The 23,376-nt window shown below is 36.6% G+C and overlaps 2 protein-coding genes across 5 annotated transcripts in view; one reads left to right on the top strand and one right to left on the bottom strand.

The window, feature by feature from the left end:
• LOC127425343 (triple functional domain protein-like) overlaps positions 1-9,787 on the top strand; it is a 161,316-nt gene extending 151,529 nt beyond the window's left edge. For 2 of the 4 annotated variants that reach the window (XM_051671204.1, XM_051671202.1), the window contains 9 exons: positions 2,912-3,162; positions 3,535-3,673; positions 3,797-3,824; positions 3,927-4,089; positions 4,185-4,306; positions 4,428-4,506; positions 5,879-6,079; positions 6,198-6,336; positions 8,973-9,787. In XM_051671204.1, coding sequence (XP_051527164.1) covers positions 2,912-3,162; positions 3,535-3,673; positions 3,797-3,824; positions 3,927-4,089; positions 4,185-4,306; positions 4,428-4,506; positions 5,879-6,079; positions 6,198-6,336; positions 8,973-9,518 — 1,668 coding nt within the window. In that variant the 3' untranslated portion in view covers positions 9,519-9,787. Of the gene's footprint in view, positions 1-2,911; positions 3,163-3,531; positions 3,674-3,796; positions 3,825-3,926; positions 4,090-4,184; positions 4,307-4,427; positions 4,507-5,878; positions 6,080-6,197; positions 6,337-8,972 lie in introns of all 4 variants that reach the window. The other 2 variants (XM_051671203.1, XM_051671200.1) reach the window with 1 other exon arrangement.
• Positions 9,788-14,573: 4,786 nt separating this feature from the next.
• LOC127425352 (tubulointerstitial nephritis antigen-like) overlaps positions 14,574-23,376 on the bottom strand; it is a 53,032-nt gene continuing 44,229 nt past the window's right edge. Inside the window, exons 11-12 of the mRNA XM_051671266.1 lie at positions 20,648-20,693; positions 14,574-20,547 (exon numbers count right to left, since the gene is read on the bottom strand). Coding sequence (XP_051527226.1) covers positions 20,383-20,547; positions 20,648-20,693 — 211 coding nt within the window. The 3' untranslated portion in view covers positions 14,574-20,382. The remainder of the gene's footprint in view (positions 20,548-20,647; positions 20,694-23,376) is intronic.

The raw sequence follows: 23,376 nt of genomic DNA, 5'->3' as shown, positions 1-23,376 counted from the left end.
CTGTGTGGGGTCTTTATAAGAACTGTTTTTCTACTGAGAATCAGCTAACATACAAGACACATCTGTGGATAGTTTGATTTTCTGTATCATGTGATCTACAGTAGTTCAGAAGTTAAGATATATGTTGCATATTTTTAACAGACTAACTAACATGGATTCTTATTGTATCTCACTCTTCTCTTTCTGATCTCTTTTGTGACTCTTTTCTAGTTTGAGAATGCATGACTTCACTGCAGTACACTTGCCAGTTCACATGTAATATGTCAATCAAGTCGTAAATATGCAGCAAACTAAATCATGGGCTATGTTTGGAATTTAATACTAGCAGTGCAGTATACACTGTATGTTCCCTAATGTTTATATATATATATATATATATATATATATATATATATATATATATATATATGTAATGTACACCCACTGAGCACTTTCTTAGGAACACTATGGTCCTAATAAAGTGCCCGACGTGGTCTTCTGCTGTTGTAGCCCATCTGCCTCTAGTTTCGACATGTTGTGCATTCTGAGATGCTATTCTGTTTGCTGCAATTGTACAGAGTGATTATCTGAGTTACCGTAGCCTTTCTGTCAGCTCGAACCAATCTGGCCATTCTCCATTGACCTCTCTCATCAACAAGGCATTTCCGTCCGCAGAACTGCCGCTCACTGGATTTTTTTTTGTTTTTGGCACCATTCTGAGTAAACTCTAGAGACTGTTGTGCGTGAAAATCCCAGGAGATCAGCAGTTACAGAAATACTCAAACCAGCCCATCTGGCACCAACAATCATGCCACGGTCCAAATCATTGAAATCAAATTTTTCCCCATTCTGATGGTTGATGTGAACGTTAACTGAAGCTCCTGACCCATACATGCATGATTTTATGCATTGCAATGCTGCCACATGATTGGCTGATTAGGTAATTGCACTAATAACGTTATCAGTGAGTGTATATAATAGGACGTGAAACAATATGCAGTATGTAACATTCAAGACTACATTGTTGTGACATGACCTCATCATGTAAGTGGTTAGTTAGATTGCATTTTTTAATCCACTTTATTGAAAAAAATATCCTAACTTTTGTCAGTCCGACCAAATAATGAGTCAAGAAGGTGTTAAAAACATTGAGAGCATTACATTTTGTGGGACACAGAACCCAGCGCAGTTGTATCCATCTTTTTTCCTGAATGCGGAATTGTTTCACAATTAATAACGGAAGCCTGTTTTCATTTTCCATTCTCCAGTGTTTTCACTAGCATCGGTGTGTGTTTTAAGCAGATAATGTGATGTTTAGTGTATTGAATTTGTTAAAATTGCCAAATGAAAAAAAACCTATGGCTCCATAGTGTTGATACTTTACACGATGAGAATATTTTGACAGTGCCTCACCTGAGTGGGTAGATGACATGAAGGGATGGCCTATGGCTAGCTGCATTGATATCATTAAAGGAGTAGTTCACCAAAAAATGAAAATTCTCTTCATTTACTCACCTTCATGCCATCCCAGATGTGTATGACTTTCTGCCATCTGCAGAACACAAACAAATATTTTGACAAGAATATTTCAGCTCTGTTGGTCCTCACAATGCAAGTGAATGGTGAGCAGAACTTTGAAGGTCCAAAAATCACATAAAGGCAGCATACAAGTAATCCATAAAACTCCAGAGGTTTAAGGATCCCTTCAGAATAAGTAATACGATAGGTGTGGGTGAGAATCAGATAAATATTAATATTTTGATCTTTTGTACTATAAATCTCCACTTTCACTTTCAAAATGTGAAAGAAAGTGAAAGTGGAGATTTATAGTAAAAAAGGTCTTAATCATATTATCATATTTCTACTGAAGACATATATTGAACCACTGGAGTCAAATGGATTACATTGATTCTTATGGAGACCGGACCCAGAAAACAGTCCAGCTGCAATTAGAATCAACATGGCTCCACCTAGTGGTTGGTCAGGAAAACAGTGGATACTGTACATTTCGGCAAATTTAGTAGGTCATCTGGGTATTCTATGAATGATGAAATTACACATACTGTGCACTTTGTACTGTAAACTGCAGAAGTATGACTGGAATGCTTTTCCAAACATGGCCATTGTATGGTTGTGCTGGTATTGGGAATGATTGACTGTTGAACTTTTTAAGAATGGGAGTTGTCACAGAATTTTTTTTATTACCTAAAAGAAAAGTTATACAAATAAGGGATTTATTAAAGGAATATTTTGGGTTCAATACAAGTTAAGCTCAATCGACAGCATTTGTGGCATAATATTTATTACCACAAAAACTTATTTTGACTTGCCCCTCCTTTTCTTTAAAAAGCAAAAATCAAGGTTCCAGTGAGTTACTTCCATTGTAAGTACAAGGGCCAATCTGTAAACATTAAAATACTCACAGTTTCAAAAGTACAACCACAAGACACAAACGATATGCGTGTTAACATGATCTTAGTGTGATAAAATCGCTTACTAACCTTTTCTTTGTTAAGTTATAGCCAATATTAAAACTTTGCTGCCATGACAATGTAATCTCAACAAACCCTAAAACAACTATAAAGATGACAATTTAAACAACTTTACAGCTCAGATAATATGTGAGTTTTAACAGAAGAATTAATGTAAATGCTTTTATAAAATTATATGCCTCAAATTTCTGCCTTTTATCCCTCTAAAAATGTGCCCCATTCACTTCCATTGTAAGTGCCTCCCTGTAACCTAAATTTTTCCTTTATTTTTTTTTTTTAAGAAAAGTCTAAATTTTTTGTGGTAATCAACATTATAATATAAATGCTGTCAGTTGAGCTTAGCTTGTTTTAAAACCAGAAAATTCCTTTAAAGTTGGTTCTTTGTTAAATGTTTGAAGTGTATCTAATTGTGACCTGTGTTTGTGTGTGTGTGTTCACAGAGTGAAAGCAGCAGCAGCAGCAGTTATATCTCCACCATGTTGGTGACTCAGGACTATGTGGCTCTGAAAGAGGATGAGATTAATGTAGGTCAAGGGGAGGTGGTGCAAATCCTAGCTTCCAATCAGCAGAACATGTTTCTGGTGTTCCGTGCCGCCACCGACCAATGCCCTGCCGCCGAGGGCTGGATCCCCGGATATGTGCTGGGCCACACCTCTGCCATTATCCTTGATGTACCAGAGGGAACCATTAAGTAAGGGTGCTTCTCTAACCCTTTCTCATAAACCATGCAGCATTAGTTTTATAAAGTCATAAACAGGAAAATATGAAAAACCAGTTCTACTTCCCTGCTTGTTACTGACCTCTAGTGGTTATCATCAGTTCAGTTTATACATTTTCATATATCTCTCAATTTATTCATAGATTGGACATTCAGCATTTCATAATATTAATAATTACAAAGTTGTCAGTTATCATAATACAAATGTACTAGAGTGTGATATGTAATTGCCAGAACAGCTTATCCTCTTCTTAGTCTGTCTATTTGCAATTTATGACATATCATATAAAAAAGACGTAGGCTGTCTGCATAAATTTCACACTGTCATTTGCTTCTTTCCAGCAGGAAATCATCGTCATGGCATACCTCCCTCCGAATTCGAAAAAAGTCAGAGAAAAGAGAGAAGGAAGGTAAAAAGGAGACCAAACTAGAAAACGGATACAGGAAATCCAGAGAGGGATTGACCAACAAGGTTTCTGTGAAGGTAACTCTTAATTTACACAAATACAAACCTTCATGTTACATGTAACTTCCTGGATATCTATTTTCACTGTTTTGTTAATCTTAAGAAAGTTAAATACTCAAAACTTTGCTCTCTGTTTTGCAGCTTCTAAATCCCAATTACATCTATGATGGTATGTTTGAGATTTTAAACATGTCCATCATTTAGTTTGCTTGGAATTATTTATAGTTATAATCATAGGCAGGAGATTAAATTAATATCTTTTTGTCTCCAGTTCCCCCGGAAATCCTCGTCCCATTGAGTGATGTGACGTGTGATAAAGGAGAGTGTATTACCCTAAGGTGTAAAGTATGTGGCCGCCCCAAAGCCACAGTTACCTGGAAAGGACCCGACGAGAAAACACTCACCAGCAACGGTCACTTCAGCATAGCGTACAGGTGCAGACAAAAGACATGAATGTCATTCATATTCTTTGGATAATCTAATGGTTTAGTTTAATGTGTAATATAATTCGTGTCTGCCCGCATTTCAGTGACACTGGTGAGGCCACGTTGCGTATTGTGGGTGTGACTTCAGAGGATGACGGCATGTACACCTGCATTGCTTTAAATGATGTAGGCAGTGTGACATCATCAGCCAGCCTCAGAGTGTTGGGTAAGAATATGTTCCACCTCAGACTCAATCCAGCATTGCAAACAGTGCACCTAGTGTAAATAAAGGTATCAGAGATTTACTATAGCAAGACTGGGAACTTATCCAGACTGTCTTTTTTCAGGAACTACCAGTGATGGGAACCGGGTGATGTGGAAAGGCAACTTTGAATCTTTCTATACTGAGGTGGCTGAGCTGGGCAGGTGAGACAAATGGGAATTTATACACAGAATTGTGGGTAACACTTTACAATAAGCCTCCATTTGTTAACATTAGTTAGTTATCATGACTTAACAATAAAAAATAAAATTTAAAAATCCATTTAAAAAATTTCAACATATAGTAATACATTTTACAAGTTATGTTAACGTTAGTTAATGCACAATGAACTAACATGAACTCACAATGAACAATTGTATTTTTATTAACAAATATAAATAAATGATGTAAAAAATATATTTGTTCATTGTTAGTTCATGATTTTTAATGCATTAACTAATGTTAATGAATGGAACCTTATTGTTAAGTGTTACCAATATTTCTTTGTGATGAAAAATGTGGCAAATTGCAGTTTAGCTTTTTGCTTTGCCCTGTTTTTGTTTAAAATGTTTTTTTTTTTTTTTTTTTATTTTATTTTATTTTTTTGCCTTTTTTTTTTTTTTTATGGAAAAGCAGCTATAATGAACAAACGTTTATTGTTCATTTGACTTGATTGTGTCTTTATTATAGCGCATATTATGCATAGCCCATCGCATTACAGTGCAAAATGAACACCGAAATGAGATGACTGATTTTTTCCAATTTGTCTGGTAAACTTAACCATTTCCGTACACATTGGCTGGCACCAAAATTTCTTAGCGAAAACTCTGATGTAGTGGTCGACCGATATATCGCAGAGGCCAATAAATCGGCTGATATTCTACATTTTTTAATTATCGGCATCGGCCAATACAGTTTCCTCTTTGGCCGATTTGTTTCTTGAGGGTGCCGAGAATCGCCTGCTTGCATGTGAAGCAACTGAGACAGGTAAAAGACCAGTCACGGTTCGTTTTGTTGTTACATCGTGTTACTACAATAATAGACTGGTGTGCAACACAGTGTCATTTAAACAGTCCGCATATCAGAATTTTTGTTTTTTTTTGTTTTTGTTTTTTAAATCATGAACACATGAGATGAAGACTCCAGTTATTTCACTAGTCTAGTCTAGCCAGCCTAGCATTTTTTGACCAGCAAAATACTAATTTCATACCCGTAACCCCACCTAATATCAGACACTTTTGATTATGAAATAAATAGATCATAGCTGACTGCTTTGAGTGAATTTCTACAATGGCATCAGTAACCAAAAACTATAGCTTTAGCATGATGCTTCATGGTGTCTAGGTGTCTAAAGTCCAAGACAACTGCCATATCGCCCATCACAACATAAAAAATTACTGAAGGCATCTTTAACTGGATGTTTGGAGCAAATAAAGAGATTTTGCAAGAGTAGTTTCTAAATCATTGCCTGAAGTTAATGTGAATTGAAAAGCGGGTCAGTACCGTAATTATAATGATGGTTCCTCTCTCTCTCAGGGGAAGGTTCTCTGTAGTAAAACGCTGTGACCAGAGAGGGTCAAAGCGCACTGTGGCGGTCAAGTTTGTGAATAAGAAACTCATGAAGCGAGACCAGGTTACGCACGAGTTCAGCGTCCTACAGAGACTCCAGCACCCGCACCTAGTCAGACTACTGGACACCTTTGAGACCTCCAGCAGCTATGCACTGGTCCTTGACATGTGAGAACTAACACACACACACACTCCTTAATATCAGTGTGAACTGTTTAACACTCATGCATGTATATTAGGCTGCTATGGATGTGTTCCTGACCGTGTGTTTTGTGTGATCATACAGGGCTGATCAGGGCCGTCTACTGGACTACATTGTAAGCTGGGGGAATCTCACTGAGGAAAAGGTGGCCTATTACCTCCGGGACATTTTAGAAGCTTTACAATACCTGCACAAATGCAGAATAGTTCATCTGGATTTGAAGGTCAGTCTGATATTACATGAATTTTAAAGAGGAAGAGGAGATAACGGCTCTGTTCAGAAACCTTAAATACATTTTTTACAGAGGAATTAATAAAATACATAGCACACTTAAATATTGAGAAAAATAATTTAAAAAAATTGATTTTTATTTTTATTAATACTGTTATACGTTTTATTGATTATCCACATTTCATCTTGGATGAATTTATTTAATGAGCTCATCAGAAACATACTTTATTGGACAGTGGTATTTCTAGTCCAGTTTATCCAGAGTCAGTTTTAGAGTTTTTATTAAAAAAGGATCTTAATATTCTCTTTCTCTCTCCATATATATATATATATATATATATATATATATTAGGTTTTTATTATTATTATTATGTATTTATTTATTTATTTATTTATTTTGCATAAATCAGGGGTTTTCAAACGTTTTTATTCCAAAGGCCCCCAAATATTATGATTGCATTGTAAGGGACCCCTTTTCTAAAATATAAAGGCAGCTATATATTTTCTTGAATAAAGACCGATTCAAGTAATATAAGGTGTATAAACCTTTACATTTTTTTTAGAATTATTAGTTTCGATTGACATTTATTTGTAGACATTAGAAAGCAGAATGAAATAATGTAAAACTGGAACTTTCCATGGACCCCATTGCACCCCAATGTGAAAATACCTGACCAAAATTATTTGATTTTAACCTAGATTTCACCATGAAAATATGACTAACACCATACAAGCTGGCATGGTGTTAAAAAGCAAACACTGAGCTCATCACAATGCACTCTGGGATTGCCTTCACTGCAAGAGATACACACAATACTGTCTTAGAATTTGGTGTCTTAAGTCCTTTGCACGCCAGAGGCGAAGCGATAGTGTGAAACGAATGGCAGACGAATGGCCCTTTCACATTAAAAGTGAGGTGAATGATTGCCATTAACACATTCATGCCTTTACAATGTGTAGCGCTTACCGATAAACAATTTTACCCCGGTATGGTAGGTGGCGCAAAGCAGCTTTCAGCTGGTCTGCCCTTTGCCCATTATGGATAAGAAGAAGAACTTCTTTGAAGAGTTTGCAAAACAACCATGAAATCACAATTCAAAAGACAAGCAAGCGATTTCTCTTATGAACAGATCAAAAAAGAAAACTGATTTCTCTGCAAGCTGCAGCAGCGATGAAGAGTGTGTTCAGTTGCGAGAAAGAAAACATTTGAGACACTTCACAAACTATTTCAGTTCACCTGCTGGACAAGTTAACTTACAATATTATCATGTATGCACAGTCTGAGGTGTGATTAGAAAGAATCGAGTGCAGAAAAATATTAACGGTTATAACATGTTATCAGTTGGAACAATGCCAATTATATCTTATTGCCATGTGCACCTACTTGTATGTACATTTGCTCAAAACCCTGCATGTTACAAATTTAAACGTGACGACGCTCCAAGAGTCTATATAATCCACACTATAAAACACAAATCCCAACCAACATTACGATGCTTTTGCAAAGCAACAAAGGCACTTTCATACAAAGACAAATATACAGAGTGCACTCATAGCAAGTCATAGCAATAGTGTTAATATTATTCATATTTGGTGAAGAAAATAAGTTTTAAATATTTATCCGTAAAGTTGTTTAATTTTTTTCTTTTTTCTTTTTTTTTTTTTTTGGTAGATTTTTTTCCCCCCTTTTCTCCCCAATTTGGAATACCCAATTCCCAATGCATTCTAGGTCCTCGTGGTGGCATAGTGACTCGCCTCAATCTGGGTGGCGGAGGAAGAATCTCAGTTGCCTGCGGGTCCGAGACCGCCAATCCGCGCATCTTATCACGTGGCTTGTTGAGCGCATTACTCACCACGCGCCCCACCGAGAGCGAGAACCACATTATAGCGACCACGAGGAGGTTAACCCAACGTGACTCTACACACCCTAGCAACCGGGCCAGTTGGTTGCTTAGGAAGCCTGCGACTCCAGGTGTGGTAGTCAGCATCTTTACTTGCTGAGCTACCCAGGCCCCCCGTAGAATTGTTTCTTAAAAAAAGTGATACAAAGGCAAAGATGCTTTGATATATATTATATTACAGATACACGAGAACCCACATAAGATTAAATGCAAAGGTAAAAAATGCAGCTATATGGAATAAATTATAAAGACAATCCACAAAAGATCAGATAATTTTTTAGGCAGTGATGCAGCCATATCATTTACATGTTAAGAGAACCCATATGAGAAAAAATGCATTTGATGCAACTTCAGCATTTAATGTTGTTGACTGCAGCAGCTCCTGACACATGATCCAAAGCTCATATTTTATTGGTCAGGGCATTTCATAACAGTGCGAAGAAAAAAAATCAGGTGTGAATGGCTTTATAGAAATCCATTGTTTCTATTCAAAATGTTAATCGTGGCGAGAAATTACGGCAAACATTCGTGTTTGGTGTGCAAAGGCCTTTAGAAGCAGCCTACCTTTTGGAACAGTCTTCATGTCCGGAGCGCATAAATGATGACTTAAAATGCCGCCTACTTACTAGGTTTTGAAACAGAGCCACTATGTCAGCTTTATTTCTGTGGTAATGTTGGGTGATGGTGTGGTTCCTCTTCTAATTTTCCTCTCCCATAATCTGATCAGCCTGAAAATCTGGTGGTGGACCAGAGCCCCTCCCAGCCGTTGGTGAAGCTAACTGACTTCGGCGACGCGGTGCAGCTGAATTCTACCCCCTATGTTCACCCTCTGCTGGGTAGCCCAGAGTTTGCAGCCCCTGAGTTGGTTCTCGGGAATCCTGTCTCTCTTTCTTCTGACTTGTGGAGTTTGGGGGTGGTGACGTATGTGATGCTGAGCGGGGCGTCTCCGTTTTTGGACGAAAGCGTGGAGGAGACGTGCCTCAACATCTGCCGGCTAGACTTTAGTTTTCCCGACGACTACTTCCAGGGCGTGAGCCAAGTGGCACGGGATTTCTTGTGTCTGCTTCTCAGGACAGAGCCTTCCAAGCGGCCCCCAGCTGCTGCCTGCCTTCAGGAGCCCTGGTTGAGGCCCGGAGGGGGACGTCGCTCTGCTGAATGCATCGATACCTCGAGACTCATCTCCTTCATCGACCGGCGCAAACACCAGAATGACCTGCGGCCCCTCGTAGGGATCAGGGCTTTTCTGCAGAGCAGGTTACAGCCCAGGATATGACCACATTAATTTCATCCTCTTTCTGCTGCCAATTATGAAGTAGAAGATGACTTCAGTCCTGAGTCAAACAAAATGTGTACTTACAAACATATCTGCCAATCAGAGTCTTCTTCTGCAGATAATATTTGAGATTGATAGTCCTCTACCAGTTGTTAGCTGCTGCCTTTTTCCAAATTTAATGAAGACTTTTAGTATGTAGAGATTAAAACAATGGAATATATATATATATATATATATATATATATATATATATATATATATATATACACACACACACACACTGATCAGCCACAACATTAAAACCACCTGCCTAATATTGTGTAGGTCCCCCTCGTGCAGCCAAAACTGTACCAACCTGCATCTCAGAATAGCATTCTGAGATGCTGTTCTTCTCACCACAATTGTACAGAGCGGTTATCTGAGTTACCATAGTTACCATTCTCTGTTGACCTCTCATCAACAAGGCATTTCCATCTGCAGAACTGCCCCTCACTGGATGTTTTTTGTTTTTGGCACCATTCTGAGTCAATTCTAGAGACTGTTGTGTGGGAAAATCCCAGGAGATCAGAACCAGCCCATCTGGCACCAACAATTAATGATTATCTAATCGGCCAATCGTGTGGCAGTGCAGTGCATAAAATCATGCAGATATGGGTCAGGAGCTTCAGTTAATGTTCACATCAACCATCAGAATGTGGAAAAAATTTAATCTCAGTGATTTGGACCATGGCTTGGTTGTTGGTGCCAGATGGGCTGGTTTGTGTATTTCTGTAACTGCTGATCTTCTGGGATTTTCACACACAACAGTCTCACAAATGTACTCAGAATGGTGCCAGAAAGGTGCCAGAAACAAAAAATATCCAGTGAGGGGCAGTTTTGTGGATGGAAATGCCTTGTTGATGAGAGAGAGGTCAACAGAGAATGGTCAGATTGGTTCGAACTGACAAAGTCTACGGTAACTCAGATAACCGCTCTGTACAATTGTGGTGAAAAGAATATAATCTCAGAATGCTATTCTGTGATGCAGGTTGGAGCTGTTTGTGTGGCACGAGGGGGGCCTACACAATATTAGGCAGGTGGTTTTAATGTTGTGGCTGATCGGTATGTATGTATGTATGTGTGTGTGTGTGTGTGTGTGTGTGTGTATGTGTGTGGATATATATATATATATATATAGTATATAAATAAAATATTTCTCTGATTTGCTGAATGACCAACAAATCAACACAAATGGACTAATATTTTGTGTGGAACAAATTTACCTGCACAACAATGGTAGAGGTTTTCTGAAGAAAGCGATGCAATTGCAATTTAGCAAGGAGAACAACCCTTTTCTGTGTTTTGCCTGAGCCAGAGAGAGCAAGCAGCTCTGTTTTTGTGCTTTTACAGTGTTCAACTTAAAACATTTAAGGTAAAATCCTTTTATAACAGGACTTCAGAAAAATGACAACTACATATAATAATAATAATAATAATAATAATAATAGTGATACATTTTCAGGTACTTATTTGAATAAATAAAAAAAACATTTAAAAACAGTGAAATCAGTTACATCATGTCAGTTTGAATGAACATACAAATTGTGAGCAAATAAAAAGTTGAAGCGTTATAAGTGAAAGCTTGTTTTGGTATCCTAGTGTAATTAGTTGCTTATTTGAACGATGATGATTATGCCACATTTAGCTGCAAAATTTTTAACAGCTGCAAGTTAAACCTATTTTTTATTTGCTACGACTTGAACAAATTGTGTTGTGCATTTTACAGTTGTATAAGCCTTATTCTATAATATCTGTCTGCCCTACCTTTTTTCTTTTTTCTTGTTCTGTTTCTTTTTTAATTTTTTTATGTGATATCACAAGGGTGGAGAAAATAACCCAAAAGGAAGACAGCCATTGGGCAGCCAAATGTCTGAGTGGCCAATCAACTTTGGGCAGGACAGCAGACAGAAATGACTGAGTACTGTAAATGCACTCACTTTGTGTCCAGTTGTTATCTTGTGCAATGTTTCAACTTCAACAGTTTATGCAACTGTTGATGAAGACATCCGTTATAACTTTAATAAAAACGTAGAAAAGCACGTACTTTGTACTGCATTTACTGCTGTTGTTTAGTATTATTTCATACATATATCATACAGGGACATCGTCTACATGGCACTTACGCTCGTCACTTTTCTGTTTATTATACTTTGTGGTATGCCAAAGCTCTCCATGCTTATGATAATTATTGTTTTCTCTTTTGTTTCTTTGGTCCCCTATACAAATTTGACTCCTTTAAGTTATACATTAAATAGCCGTGATTTGCTGTTTACATTATTTTCTTGTAGCTTTACATTTGGAAAGAATTGTTTCTTTTATTTCCTTTATTTTCAGTGGTGTCCAGTGTTTTTGACATTTCATAGATTTTATGGTTTTCTGCACATTTATTGGAGTATTTCTGAATCACACCTCCCATTTAGACTATACTAGGCAGTCCTTGACATTGAAATGCTTTTACTGTCATAGCAAAACATCATGGACAAAAATGTGAAGCCTTTAAATTATTATATTTATCTTACCATATCGTTTTAATAAACAGGACAATAGGTCCTTTTTAGTTCTTAGGCCAACTGTTAAGTCATAAGAAGCTCTCACCAATTTGTCTCAATAAGTAAATTCTCACTGGAAAGAGATTAATATGCAGTCGGTAACCTTTGGCCTGTTGCTCTTAGTTTGTTGATTTCCTTTGGAGCCAGTGATCCTTGCATCATACATCAGCCAGTTGAGGTTTTGATGCATAGTGAAATGTTTGATTGGTGGACAGTGAATCTTTCCAGATAGGAAGGAACGTTGTTGATTCATCTGTATAGACCCATATCATGCCCCTAATTTATTGTCATTGTAAAGATGTACAGATGCCTTTACAGTGTGGGAACTTGGACTGGATAAATTTTTTAAAGTGTTTTGTTAATGTCTAATTTTTGTTCTGATCTCATTGTATTTTAATGTATGTATTATCATTTTAGACTTGTTTTATTTCAATTATTTTATACTTATTGCATGTGTATATTTCTTTGTACAGTAACCATAAGTGTTTATGTGATATGTCCTGTAAATATTTTCAGTTTTGTTTTGTCATCAATTATTTTGGAATTAAACATATGGAACATTCTTGTGGCTGCTGTGATTCATATCCTCTCTGCTCAAGTATTTAATTTTTAACACTTGAGGTACTCACTTGAGTTAATGAGGCATTGAGTAAAAAATATACCAATCTGGAAACATTAAAGGTTAAAGGTTTAAAAATTAAACTATGATGTCTTACACAACCAATGTCCAAGTACAGAATACAGCAATCGGATATGAATGTATTCTAGCCTCATGATGACTAGAAGAGACGAGTGTGTCTAAGAAAGGATGTTAAAAAGTGCATGGAGTGTGACCTGTTGCCTGTGAGAAAAAAATAATCAAAATATTAATAACTACAGTCTTGACCAACATGAAATAGTTATCGTTTTAAAGCTTAGAAGCTGTACTTTACAATTCATGTAGGCATTATGAACAAAACTGAACAAGTGATTTGAAATTTGCAGACAAATCAGATGTGTCGTTTAGATAATTTATTAATAATTTTGCACCGTAAATAATGTAATTGTTAAAAAAAAAAAAGAAAAATCAAATAGCCATGTGTCATATGTCATTGGAAAGCTCCCAAAGAGTCGCATACAACCAGCCTATTTGTTTTACTTATAGATAAAAATATTGCGAATAATAGTTAACTACATGTCTTTGATGTTGCATGTAAAACAAAAATGTGTTGCTTATAAGCCATTTTTTCACTTATAACTTCACAAAAAATAAAGAACAACTATATCACATACCCTTACTTAGAGAAGGTGATTATCTTTAAAATGAGCCCACACACAATGTAATCTGATGCTTAGATCATTAGATAATCCACATGAAGCACAATGTGCACACAGTACATAAAGTGCTATCTGGCTGAAAACAGTAGCTTTCCTGGATCATCAGATGACTTTATCAGAAATAATGTAGTACATTGTCCAGCATCATGGGATGCTAAACTGATCATATTAGGATTCAGATGGCTGCAACCAGAGGTGGAAGTCATCCAAATATGGGCAGAGAGGATTGTTCACTCTTGAATTTGGGGATTTTCTGCCATTCTTCTCTGCAGATCCTCTCGAGCTCTGTCAGGTTGGATGGGGACCATCGATGGACAAGTATTTTCAGGTCTCTCCAAAGATGTTCGATTGGGTTTAAGTCCAGGCTCTGGCTGGCCCACCCAAGGACATTCACAGAGTTGTCCCTAAGCCACTCTTGTGTTGTCTTGGCTGTGTGCTTAGGGTCATTGTCATGTTGGAAGGTGAACCTTTGGCCCAGTCTGAGGTCCTGAGCACTATGGACCAGGTTTTCATTAAGGATATCTCTGTATTTTCCTGCATTCAGCTTTCCTTCAACCCTGACCAGTCCCCCAGTCCCTGCCACTGAAAAACACCCCTAACGCATTATGCTACCACCACCATGCTTCACCGTTGGGATGGTACTGCACAGGTGATGAGTGGTGCCTGGTTTCCTCCAGACATGAAGCTTGGAATTGAGGCCAAACAGTTTAATTTTCATTTCATCAGACCAGAGAATCTTGTTGCTCACAGTCTGAGTCCTTTAGGTGCTTTTTTATGTCTTTTACTGAGGAGAGACTTCCGTCTGACCACTCGGTCATAAAGCCCAGATCGATGGAGTCTTGCAGTGATGGTTGTCCTTCTGCAAGTTTCTCCCCTCTCCACACATGATCTCTGGAGCTCAACCAGAGTGACTATTGGGTTCTTTTACTATTGGGTTCCTCTCTTACCAAAGACCTTCTCCCCGATTGCTCAGTTTGGCCAGTTTGTAGAATTCTGAGGAAAATTTAATCCATTTTGGAATATGGCTGTAACCTAACAAAATGTGGAAAAAGTGAAGCGCTGTGAATACTTTCCGGATGCACTGTATTAGAGGTCTTGTACTATTCAGTTTTGTACTAAATATGCACAAATGATTAACAGTTTAAAGTAATTAGGTGTGCTGTAGAGTTTTTATTGCATCACAAGTGAACACAACAGTGGTTTGCATTGTGTACAGACAATACAAGAGATAACATGGTAACACATTGTACAGTAACCAAAGATGCATTATTTACAGACAATCTTTGATCTTAAATAACATGAAAGTTTTCATTCATAATAACATGATGGAAGAAAAGACTAAAGGGAGATATAAGAATAAGTTTAAAAGAGAAAGACCCAGGCTGGGCACAGATCAGTATATATAACAGAAACTTCAATGTAACGTCTTGTCATTAGCCACATTTAATATGCATGATATGAGCCCATTTGCTGGACTCACTCACCTGGCTGTATATACCGGCATTATTTAAATGGAGGATTCTTGCATGACTGATTGAAAACATTTAACCGAATGCTCATTGATGTATATGCATCTTATCAGTCAACACAGTCTTCCTGTCTATGGGAGCATTGCTGAATAAAATGCCTTTAATATGGCATTTGATTTACAGACATGTCACCATTATGATGGCATTATCATTGTCAAAGTCAGCAGATGCTTAGAAATGTGCTCTATAATAACCTGCTATATGCATGTAACAAATTGGCTAAAACGGATCATATATGCCCAAGCAGCAATATGTATCTTATGTTTAACTCGCACTAATCCCCATTTATATTTATTTGAGAAGTGAACGCTCTGTGTCTTGCAATGTGAAGTTTTTTGACTGATTTACATTAGACAGAAATTGATTCAGCACTTTACCCAAACCCCACATGCAGAGAGATGTTGTTCACTTTTGCCCCTATAGTATTAGCTCATTTTCAACATTTTCAAATTTTCTTCATTCTTTTTTATTTATTTTATTTTTTTATTTATTTATTTTTTTTTAATGAAAGAGTTTTTTAAATAGTACTGGTCATAGTAATCAATTAAATAATTAAAAATAGACACAAGAACAAAAAAACAAGGTTTGACAATGTTTATGTATACAATCGTATTAGTTTACAGAAACAATAGCTTAAGATTTGAAAAAGCAGTTTTTGTTGTTACACTGAATAAGTGTTATTTTACTTTCATATATATATATATATATATATGATGTATATATACATATACATATATACACTGGTGGCCAAAAGTTTGGAATAATGTCCAGATTTTGTTGTTTCGGAAGGAAATTGATACTTTAATTCACTAATGTGGCATTCAACTGATCACAAAGTATAGTCAGGACATTACTGATGTAAAAAACAGCACCATAACTATCTGAAAAAAGTCATTTATTAAATCTAGACAGGCCCCATTTCCAGCAGCCATCACTCCAACACCTTATCCTTGAGTAATCATGCTAAATTGCTAATTTGGTACTAGAAAATCACTTGTCATTATATCAAACACAGTTGAAAGCTATTTGGTTCATTAAATGAAGCTTAACATTGTCTGTGTGTTTGTTTTTGAGTTGCCACAGTATGCAATAGACTGGCATGTTTTCAGGTCAATATCAGGTCAAAAATCGTAAAAAAGAAACAGCTTTCTCTAGAAACTCGTCAGTCAATCATTGTTTTGAGGAATGAAGGCTATACAATGCTTGAAACTGCCCAAAAAAAACTGCAGATTTCATACAAAGGTGTACACTACAGTCTTCAAAGACAAAGGACAACTGGCTCTAACAAGGACAGAAAGATGTGGAAGGCCTGATGTACAACTAAACAAGAGGATAAGTACATCAGAGACTCTAGTTTGAGAAATAGATGCCTCACATGTCCTCAGCTGACAGCTTCATTGAATTCTACCCGCTCAACACCAGTTTCATGTACAACAGTAAAGTGAAGACTCAGGGGTGCAGACCTTATGGGAAGAATTGCAAAGAAAAAGCCACTTTTGAGACAGAAAAACAAAAAGAAGTGGGCATAGAAACACAGACATTGGACAACAGATAATTGGAAAAGAGTGTTATGGATCTTAACCCCATTGAGCTTTTGTGGGATCAGCTAGACTGTAAGGTGCGTGAGAAGACAGCCATATCTATGGCAAGTGCTACAGGAAGCATGACGTGAAATGTCACCCGAGTATCTGGACAAACTGACAGCTAGAATGTCAAGGATCTGCAAAGCTGTCATTGCTGCACGTGGAGGATTTTTTGATGAAATCTCTTTGAAGTAGTTTAAGAAGTTCTGAAAAATTTTTTTCAAATTGTAATAGTAATTTTTCACATTATTAATGTCCTGACTATACATTGTGATCAGTTTAGTGAATAAAAGCACCAATTTCTTTCCATAAGAGCAAAATCTGTACATTATTCCAAACTTTTGGCCGCCAGTGTGTGTGTGTGTGTGTGTGTGTGTGTGTGTGTGTGTGTGTGTATATATATATATATATATATATATATATATATATATATATATATATATTAGGGCTGTCAATCGATTAAATTTTTTTATCGAATTAATCGCAATTGATCGCATATATAAATATTTGCTTAGAAAGCCCCTCAAATAATAATTCAATAAATGATTAAATACTTATATATAGTTACATTTAAATCATTATAAATAAAATATATATTATAAAAATAAAAAAAAATAATATAGATAATTAAAATGCATTACATCATTGTGGCACATGAGTAAAGCATTGAAAAAGACAGTAACACTTTACAATAAGGTTCTATTTGTTAACATTAGTTAACAACATTCGTTAACATGAACTAACAATGCACAATACTTTACAGCTTTTATTAATCTTAGTTAATGTTAATTCCAACATATAGCCTACTAAAACATTTCTCAAATCAAAAGTTGTGTTTGTTAACATTAGTTAATTCACTATGAACTAACATGAACTTACAATCAGCAACTGTATTTTTATTAACTAATATCAACAAAGATTAATAAATGCTGTAAAAAAAAATATTGTTAATTGTTTGTTCATGATACCTAATGCAATAACTAATATTAATGAAAATATTTATTATTGTATTGTAAAGTGGCTTTAGTATGCAATATATGTTTATTTCCATATTATTGAACTTATGTCATCTGCCTATAATTGGCCTACAGTTCACACAATCCATTTTGCAATTGAATTCGTCAATCAGTCCGAGATAGATTTATTATGAGGGCTTTTCACCTGCACACCTGCGTCAGACGCTTTTGGAGCATCTCATTTGCGTTGTGTCATAAACATACCGTTTTTAGGTCGCTGTGTCAAGCTATACATAGTTTGAAACTTGGTAAAACATGTCTTGAGATCCCTACGTTCGTATTTGCGCTCAGTCAAGCTGTGTTTGAACGCAAGAACATGTTCTCATCGTAGCTGTGTCTGAAACCGACCCCTACCCATTTCGGGTGTCTACCATTTTGTAGGAGTCTGAATTCTGAGTGAGTCACTCATTCCATAATTTTGTTCACTCATTCTTACCCACAATGCACTCTAATTTCGAGTGTACATTCGATGGTTAATTGCCCATAATCCACCGTGGGGAAGATGTACGAGCTGGGAGTGTACTGCTTTCTTCTCTCCTGCAATGTTTTATTTCATGCTGAATGTATTAAATTACTTTTTGACAAATCATAACCTGATTAAAATAAGCATAATAACATATAGAGAGGCAAAACATACAGGTACATTTTAAAATGTACTCCATATTTATACAGAATTTTGCCATTAAGCTGAAGAATTCTTTATTTACTAAATAATTCATTGAGGTGATATTATTTTAACTCAGGAGATTGCACACAGTAGAAATGATAATTCTGTGGATGATTTAAATATTCAGTTATAACATGTAGGTTATGATAACTTTGGTGCTGTTTATGGTCGGATGAGAAACGCTACCCAGCTTGTATTGGAGTTTAAAGATACTAAAGGATAACAAATAAATAAAATAATGTACATTTGATAAAATGTGTTTACTCTTTATATTAACATATATGTTAAAAATGACAATCAGAATGAAGATTTATTGTATTAATATATTATTTAATAAGAATAAAAAGTAAGGCCCGAGTATTTTAAAAGTTCATATGTGACGTTGTTTCTGCGACAGCCCTCACTCACTCATTTCGTTCACTCACTGCTATTCACTATATAGGAAATAGTGAATGAGTGAACGATTTCAGACCCAGCTCTTGTTTTGTCTGCTGTGGGTGAGTGTGGTTTGTTCTCTGTATAAGCGCATTGCCCAAACAGCTGAAGATTCGCTTACTGCCCCCTGGAGAAAACATGTGGTACTTCAAGCTTGAATTGCTCAGATGGAAGGAATATTCCTTATCATGGTCCAATTTTTTTTATATAATTAATCGCGCTGAATTAGCGTGTTAAATCGACAGCCCTAATTATATATATATATATATATATATATATATTCTAGCACAATATACCCAATACACAATAACCCTAATGATTTCAACCAAAGGTTCCATTTAAACTGAATTTTAAATAAATGTAGCACGTCACGTGGTATGACAAACAAATATCTAGGCCTTTGTGTATTTGCTTTTAAGCTCACTTTAAGTTCCACACCAGCAATTAAAATTTTAAAGATTCTACAAGGCGATTCATAATTGCAGCAACTGGCAGGCCATTTTTTTGGTAATTTAGCATGGAAAAGCCTTTGTGCTCCTGTACAGGCAATCATACCTTTCCCCAGACATTTGCTAATATAAAACACACCAATTGGTGTTAAATTTAGGCCTATATGTACATCTTTATCATGTAAAATGATGATAAGATAATGTTTTATCTTCACATGCAACATTTTGATGGATTTAATTCTAACTCATACTGTTACATACATAATTTTAATATTTTGTTGTGGAAGCATCTCAAGTATAGACTAACAGTGCCTTGTCTGAAGGGTACCATTATCTGTAGAGCTTACTATATTTCTGGGAATATGGCGTGTATGACGTGCTTAAAATACTGAAACTGGTGCCAGAGGCAGATGTCTGCAGTAGTAAAAAAAAAAAAATAAGATTATTAAATACATTTCTTTTGGTTTGTTTCCTAAATGTACAATCAAAAATGTGTGTGACTAAAAATGTTTTTGAATTACGAAGAAAGTGGCAAATATCTGTACAACATACAGTATCTGATTATATAACAGCCGACCTAATAGAAATGCATGACATTCTGAAATGTTCTCCAATATTTTTGACTGGAGTGGTTCTTCACAGACTGACTTTACATAAATGCTTTAAAAGAATTATAAAATAACATAATAATCTCAACGGAATGCAGATATACAGTACTTGCAACCATCCTTCTGTCCTTTTAAATGGGGAATGTATGGGGGCTGTCTGACCGACTGCCTTATTGAGTGATGATATTAAAATAATCTGACACTATGAGACAAGAGATGGCTTCCTAAACGCAGTGGAACCCCACCCATACACACACAAAGCTTAAGACACATCGTAATATTGCCATAATTGATATTTGATGCAATTGTAATGCAGAGTGCCTGTCTGCCTATGTAGTTTATCTTTGGAATACTGAGTCCTGAGTGCTTTTGAGTCCTGTGGCTGATATTTGCAGTTTACACAAATGTTCAAATTATATGCCAACAATTTCTACTACTAAAAACTTTGAAGAATCAAAACTCTAGCAGAGGTATGTATTTGGACAGAGAGGGCACAATATTTTATGCATATGGTTAAAACAGCTACTTATATTGACATTTTCAAAAGGCACTGGGGTTTATCAGTTTGGTAGAAATCAGACCCAAACCTGCCATAGACCTGATTGACTTTTTGTATGGTATAAATCAGGCATTCAGGTGCACAGAGATCCAATTGCAGAAGATCTCACTGCTCTACTTGCGTCGTCCATGATGGTGGTGATGGTTGTGCATGTCCTCCATGGTTACCCTGCCCCACACGCCAATCACAAATGCTTCAATCTCACACTCGTTTTCACCACGAGTGATGCGGAAGTAGCCGTCCTCACCCCAGTTCTTTCCCCACGAGTTGGCTGCAATCTGTGGAGTGTACAGACTGGTTTTAATTGGGTACAATGTGTAAAACGTTTCACTTGAACAGGGTAATCTTGTAGCATATGTGATGGATATAATTTCTCACCCAGTATGTGTGTGTTCTGCCATTGTAGTCCCTCTCCTCTCCCCATCTGAAAAAGTCCATTAAATATCAGCATGGTGAGAACATTATGGCGCATTCACTAAACTGAAAATGTAACTGTAATAGAAGTTCTGGAAAATATTCTGAAATAGATGGCAAAAAAAAAATAAGGAGAAATTATAGAAAAAAAAAATAAAAAAATATATATATATATATATTCTTTTCTGATTACAATTTTTTATGGATTCATATAGAAACAAAGAAAAGCAAAACATATATATACAGAATCAACATTTATCTCCACCCTGACCCTCAACAACATCCCTGCGGTCACACATGAGTATACACACACACACACACACACACACACACACACACACACACAAAATGCGCATATTAAGCTAATGTTAATATTTTGTTGTGGAAGCATCTCAAGTATAGACTAACAGTGCCTTGTCTAAAGGGTACCATTATCTGTAGAGCTTAATATATTTCTGGGAATATGGCGTGTATGACGTGCTTAAAATACTGAAACTGGTGCCAGAGGCAGATGTCTGCAGTAGTTAAAAAAAGTTTATTAAATACATTTCTGTTGGTTTGTTTTCTAAATGTACAATCTAAAAGGTGTGTGACTAAAAATTGTTTTGAATTATGAAGAAAGTGGCAAATATCTGTACAACATACAGTATCTGATGTTGTCCAGATGTTGTCAGCCGACCTAATAGAAATGCATGACAATCTGAAATGTTCTCCAATATTTTTGACTGGAGTGGTTCTTCACAGACTGACTTTACATAAATGGGGAATCCCAAAATGTTGAACCAAATTTTCAAAGGATCTCAATTCTCCACTCTCATATAGGTCACCGAGTGTATTAACCTCCCTCACAATCCACTCTGATATGCAGAAAGGGGACTTATTAATACATAATTTGGGGTTCAGCCATATGCTCGAGGCAACATTTAAATAAATGTCTGAATTAAACACTCTAGACACTTTTGTCCATACCGAGTGCAAATGCGAGATAACGGGGTGTGACTTAACTTTCCCGATTAGTTTGATAGAAAGGCTTTGCAATGGCAAAATAGGGGCAAGAACTTCCTGTTCAATACATAACCAGGGAGGGGCTCTCTTGGGTGGAAGCGACCAATGAGCCAAATGTCTGAGACCGAATGCATACTAATAAAACAAAATCTTGGGTAGGCCTAGCCCACGTTTGTCAATCGGCCTATGCAATTTACTAATATGTAATCTGGAATGTTTACCATTCCAAATGAAGGACTTGGCTATGCTATCAAATTGCTTGAAATAAGAGATGGGGACATCTACCAGGAGAGATTGTAGCAGGTAGTTGAATTTTGGAATACAATTCATTTTAATAACATTAACCTTCCCAATCATAGATAAATGTAATGAAGCCCACCTGTCCACATGGCTCAAAAACCTTTTTATTAAAGGGTCAAAATTGACTAACTAAATCACACAAATTTGCTGGGAATAAAATGCCCAAATACTTAATGCCACGTTTGGGCCACTGGAAGGCGCCCGGTTGAAAAGCAGTTACCGGGCAGTACACTGTCAGAGCCAAAGCTTCGGATTTAGACCAATTGACTCTGTATCCTGAGAACTTAGAAAAGGATTTAATAATTCTGTGGAGGCAAGGCATAGATCTAATGGGGTCGGAGACGAATAATAAAACATAATCTACGTAAAACAAAAGTTTATGCGCCACACCTCCCGACACCACCCCTGGAAAGTCATCCTCCTTTCTTATAGCGGCTGCTAATGGTTCTAGGGCAAGACAGAACAATAATGGGTAAAGAAGGCAACCTTGCCGTGTGCCCCTCTCCAAAGTAAAATAATCTGAAATCAATCCATTTGTTTGTACCGCCACTACCGGGTGTCTATAAAGTAACTTAATCCATCCAATAAAAGTATTCCCGAACCCGTATATTTCCAAAATCTTAAAAAGGTAATCCCATTCTACCATATCAAACGCCTTTTCGGCATCAAGTGAGATGGCAGCGACCGGGGTCTGATCATTCCCCACTGACCACATGGTATTGATGAAACGCCTAATGTTATCAGAAGGGCTATGGCCCCGAATAAACCCCACCTGATCAATATGTATAAGAGATGTCATAACTTTACTTAATCAGTTAGCTAAACTTTTTGACAATATTTTAACATCTAGCTGGATCAGGGAAATTGGATGGTAACACTCACTTGGATCGTTGTCCTTTTTAAGAAACAGACTGATCCGGGCTTGTATCATGGTTGGCGGAAGCTTTCAATTCTTTAATGATTCCGTATAAACTTCTGGCAAAAGTGGAGCCAGCTCTGTAGGATAAGATCTAAACAATTCAGCAGCAAAGCCATCTGGTCCCGGAGACTTGCATGTAGGCAAGGCCTTAATTACCTCGCCAAGCTCCTCCAAGGTTATCTCAGAATCAAGAGAATTTTTTTGCTCAATCATCAGTTTAGGAAGTTCTTAAAATTATTAATATCAATGGTAAATATTTCACCACCAGCAGAATTCACGAATGGGAACGGTAGAAAAAGACTCTCTCTGTTTTATATATCTAGCCAAAAGCTTCCCTTCTTTGTCCCCTGACTCAAAGTATGACTGTCTAGCAAAAACTCCACCTTCCGCGACAATTCAAGAATTCAGGATTTTGCAAAAGGGATACATTAAAGCGCCAATTTCCTTTTCTCCATATGTGGCAACACCT

Source organism: Myxocyprinus asiaticus, chromosome 34 (assembly GCF_019703515.2).
Source record: "Myxocyprinus asiaticus isolate MX2 ecotype Aquarium Trade chromosome 34, UBuf_Myxa_2, whole genome shotgun sequence".
Lineage (NCBI taxonomy): Eukaryota > Metazoa > Chordata > Actinopteri > Cypriniformes > Catostomidae > Myxocyprinus > Myxocyprinus asiaticus.
Note: the sequence above shows the minus strand (reverse complement) of the source record. Positions and strands in the feature narration are given on the sequence as shown.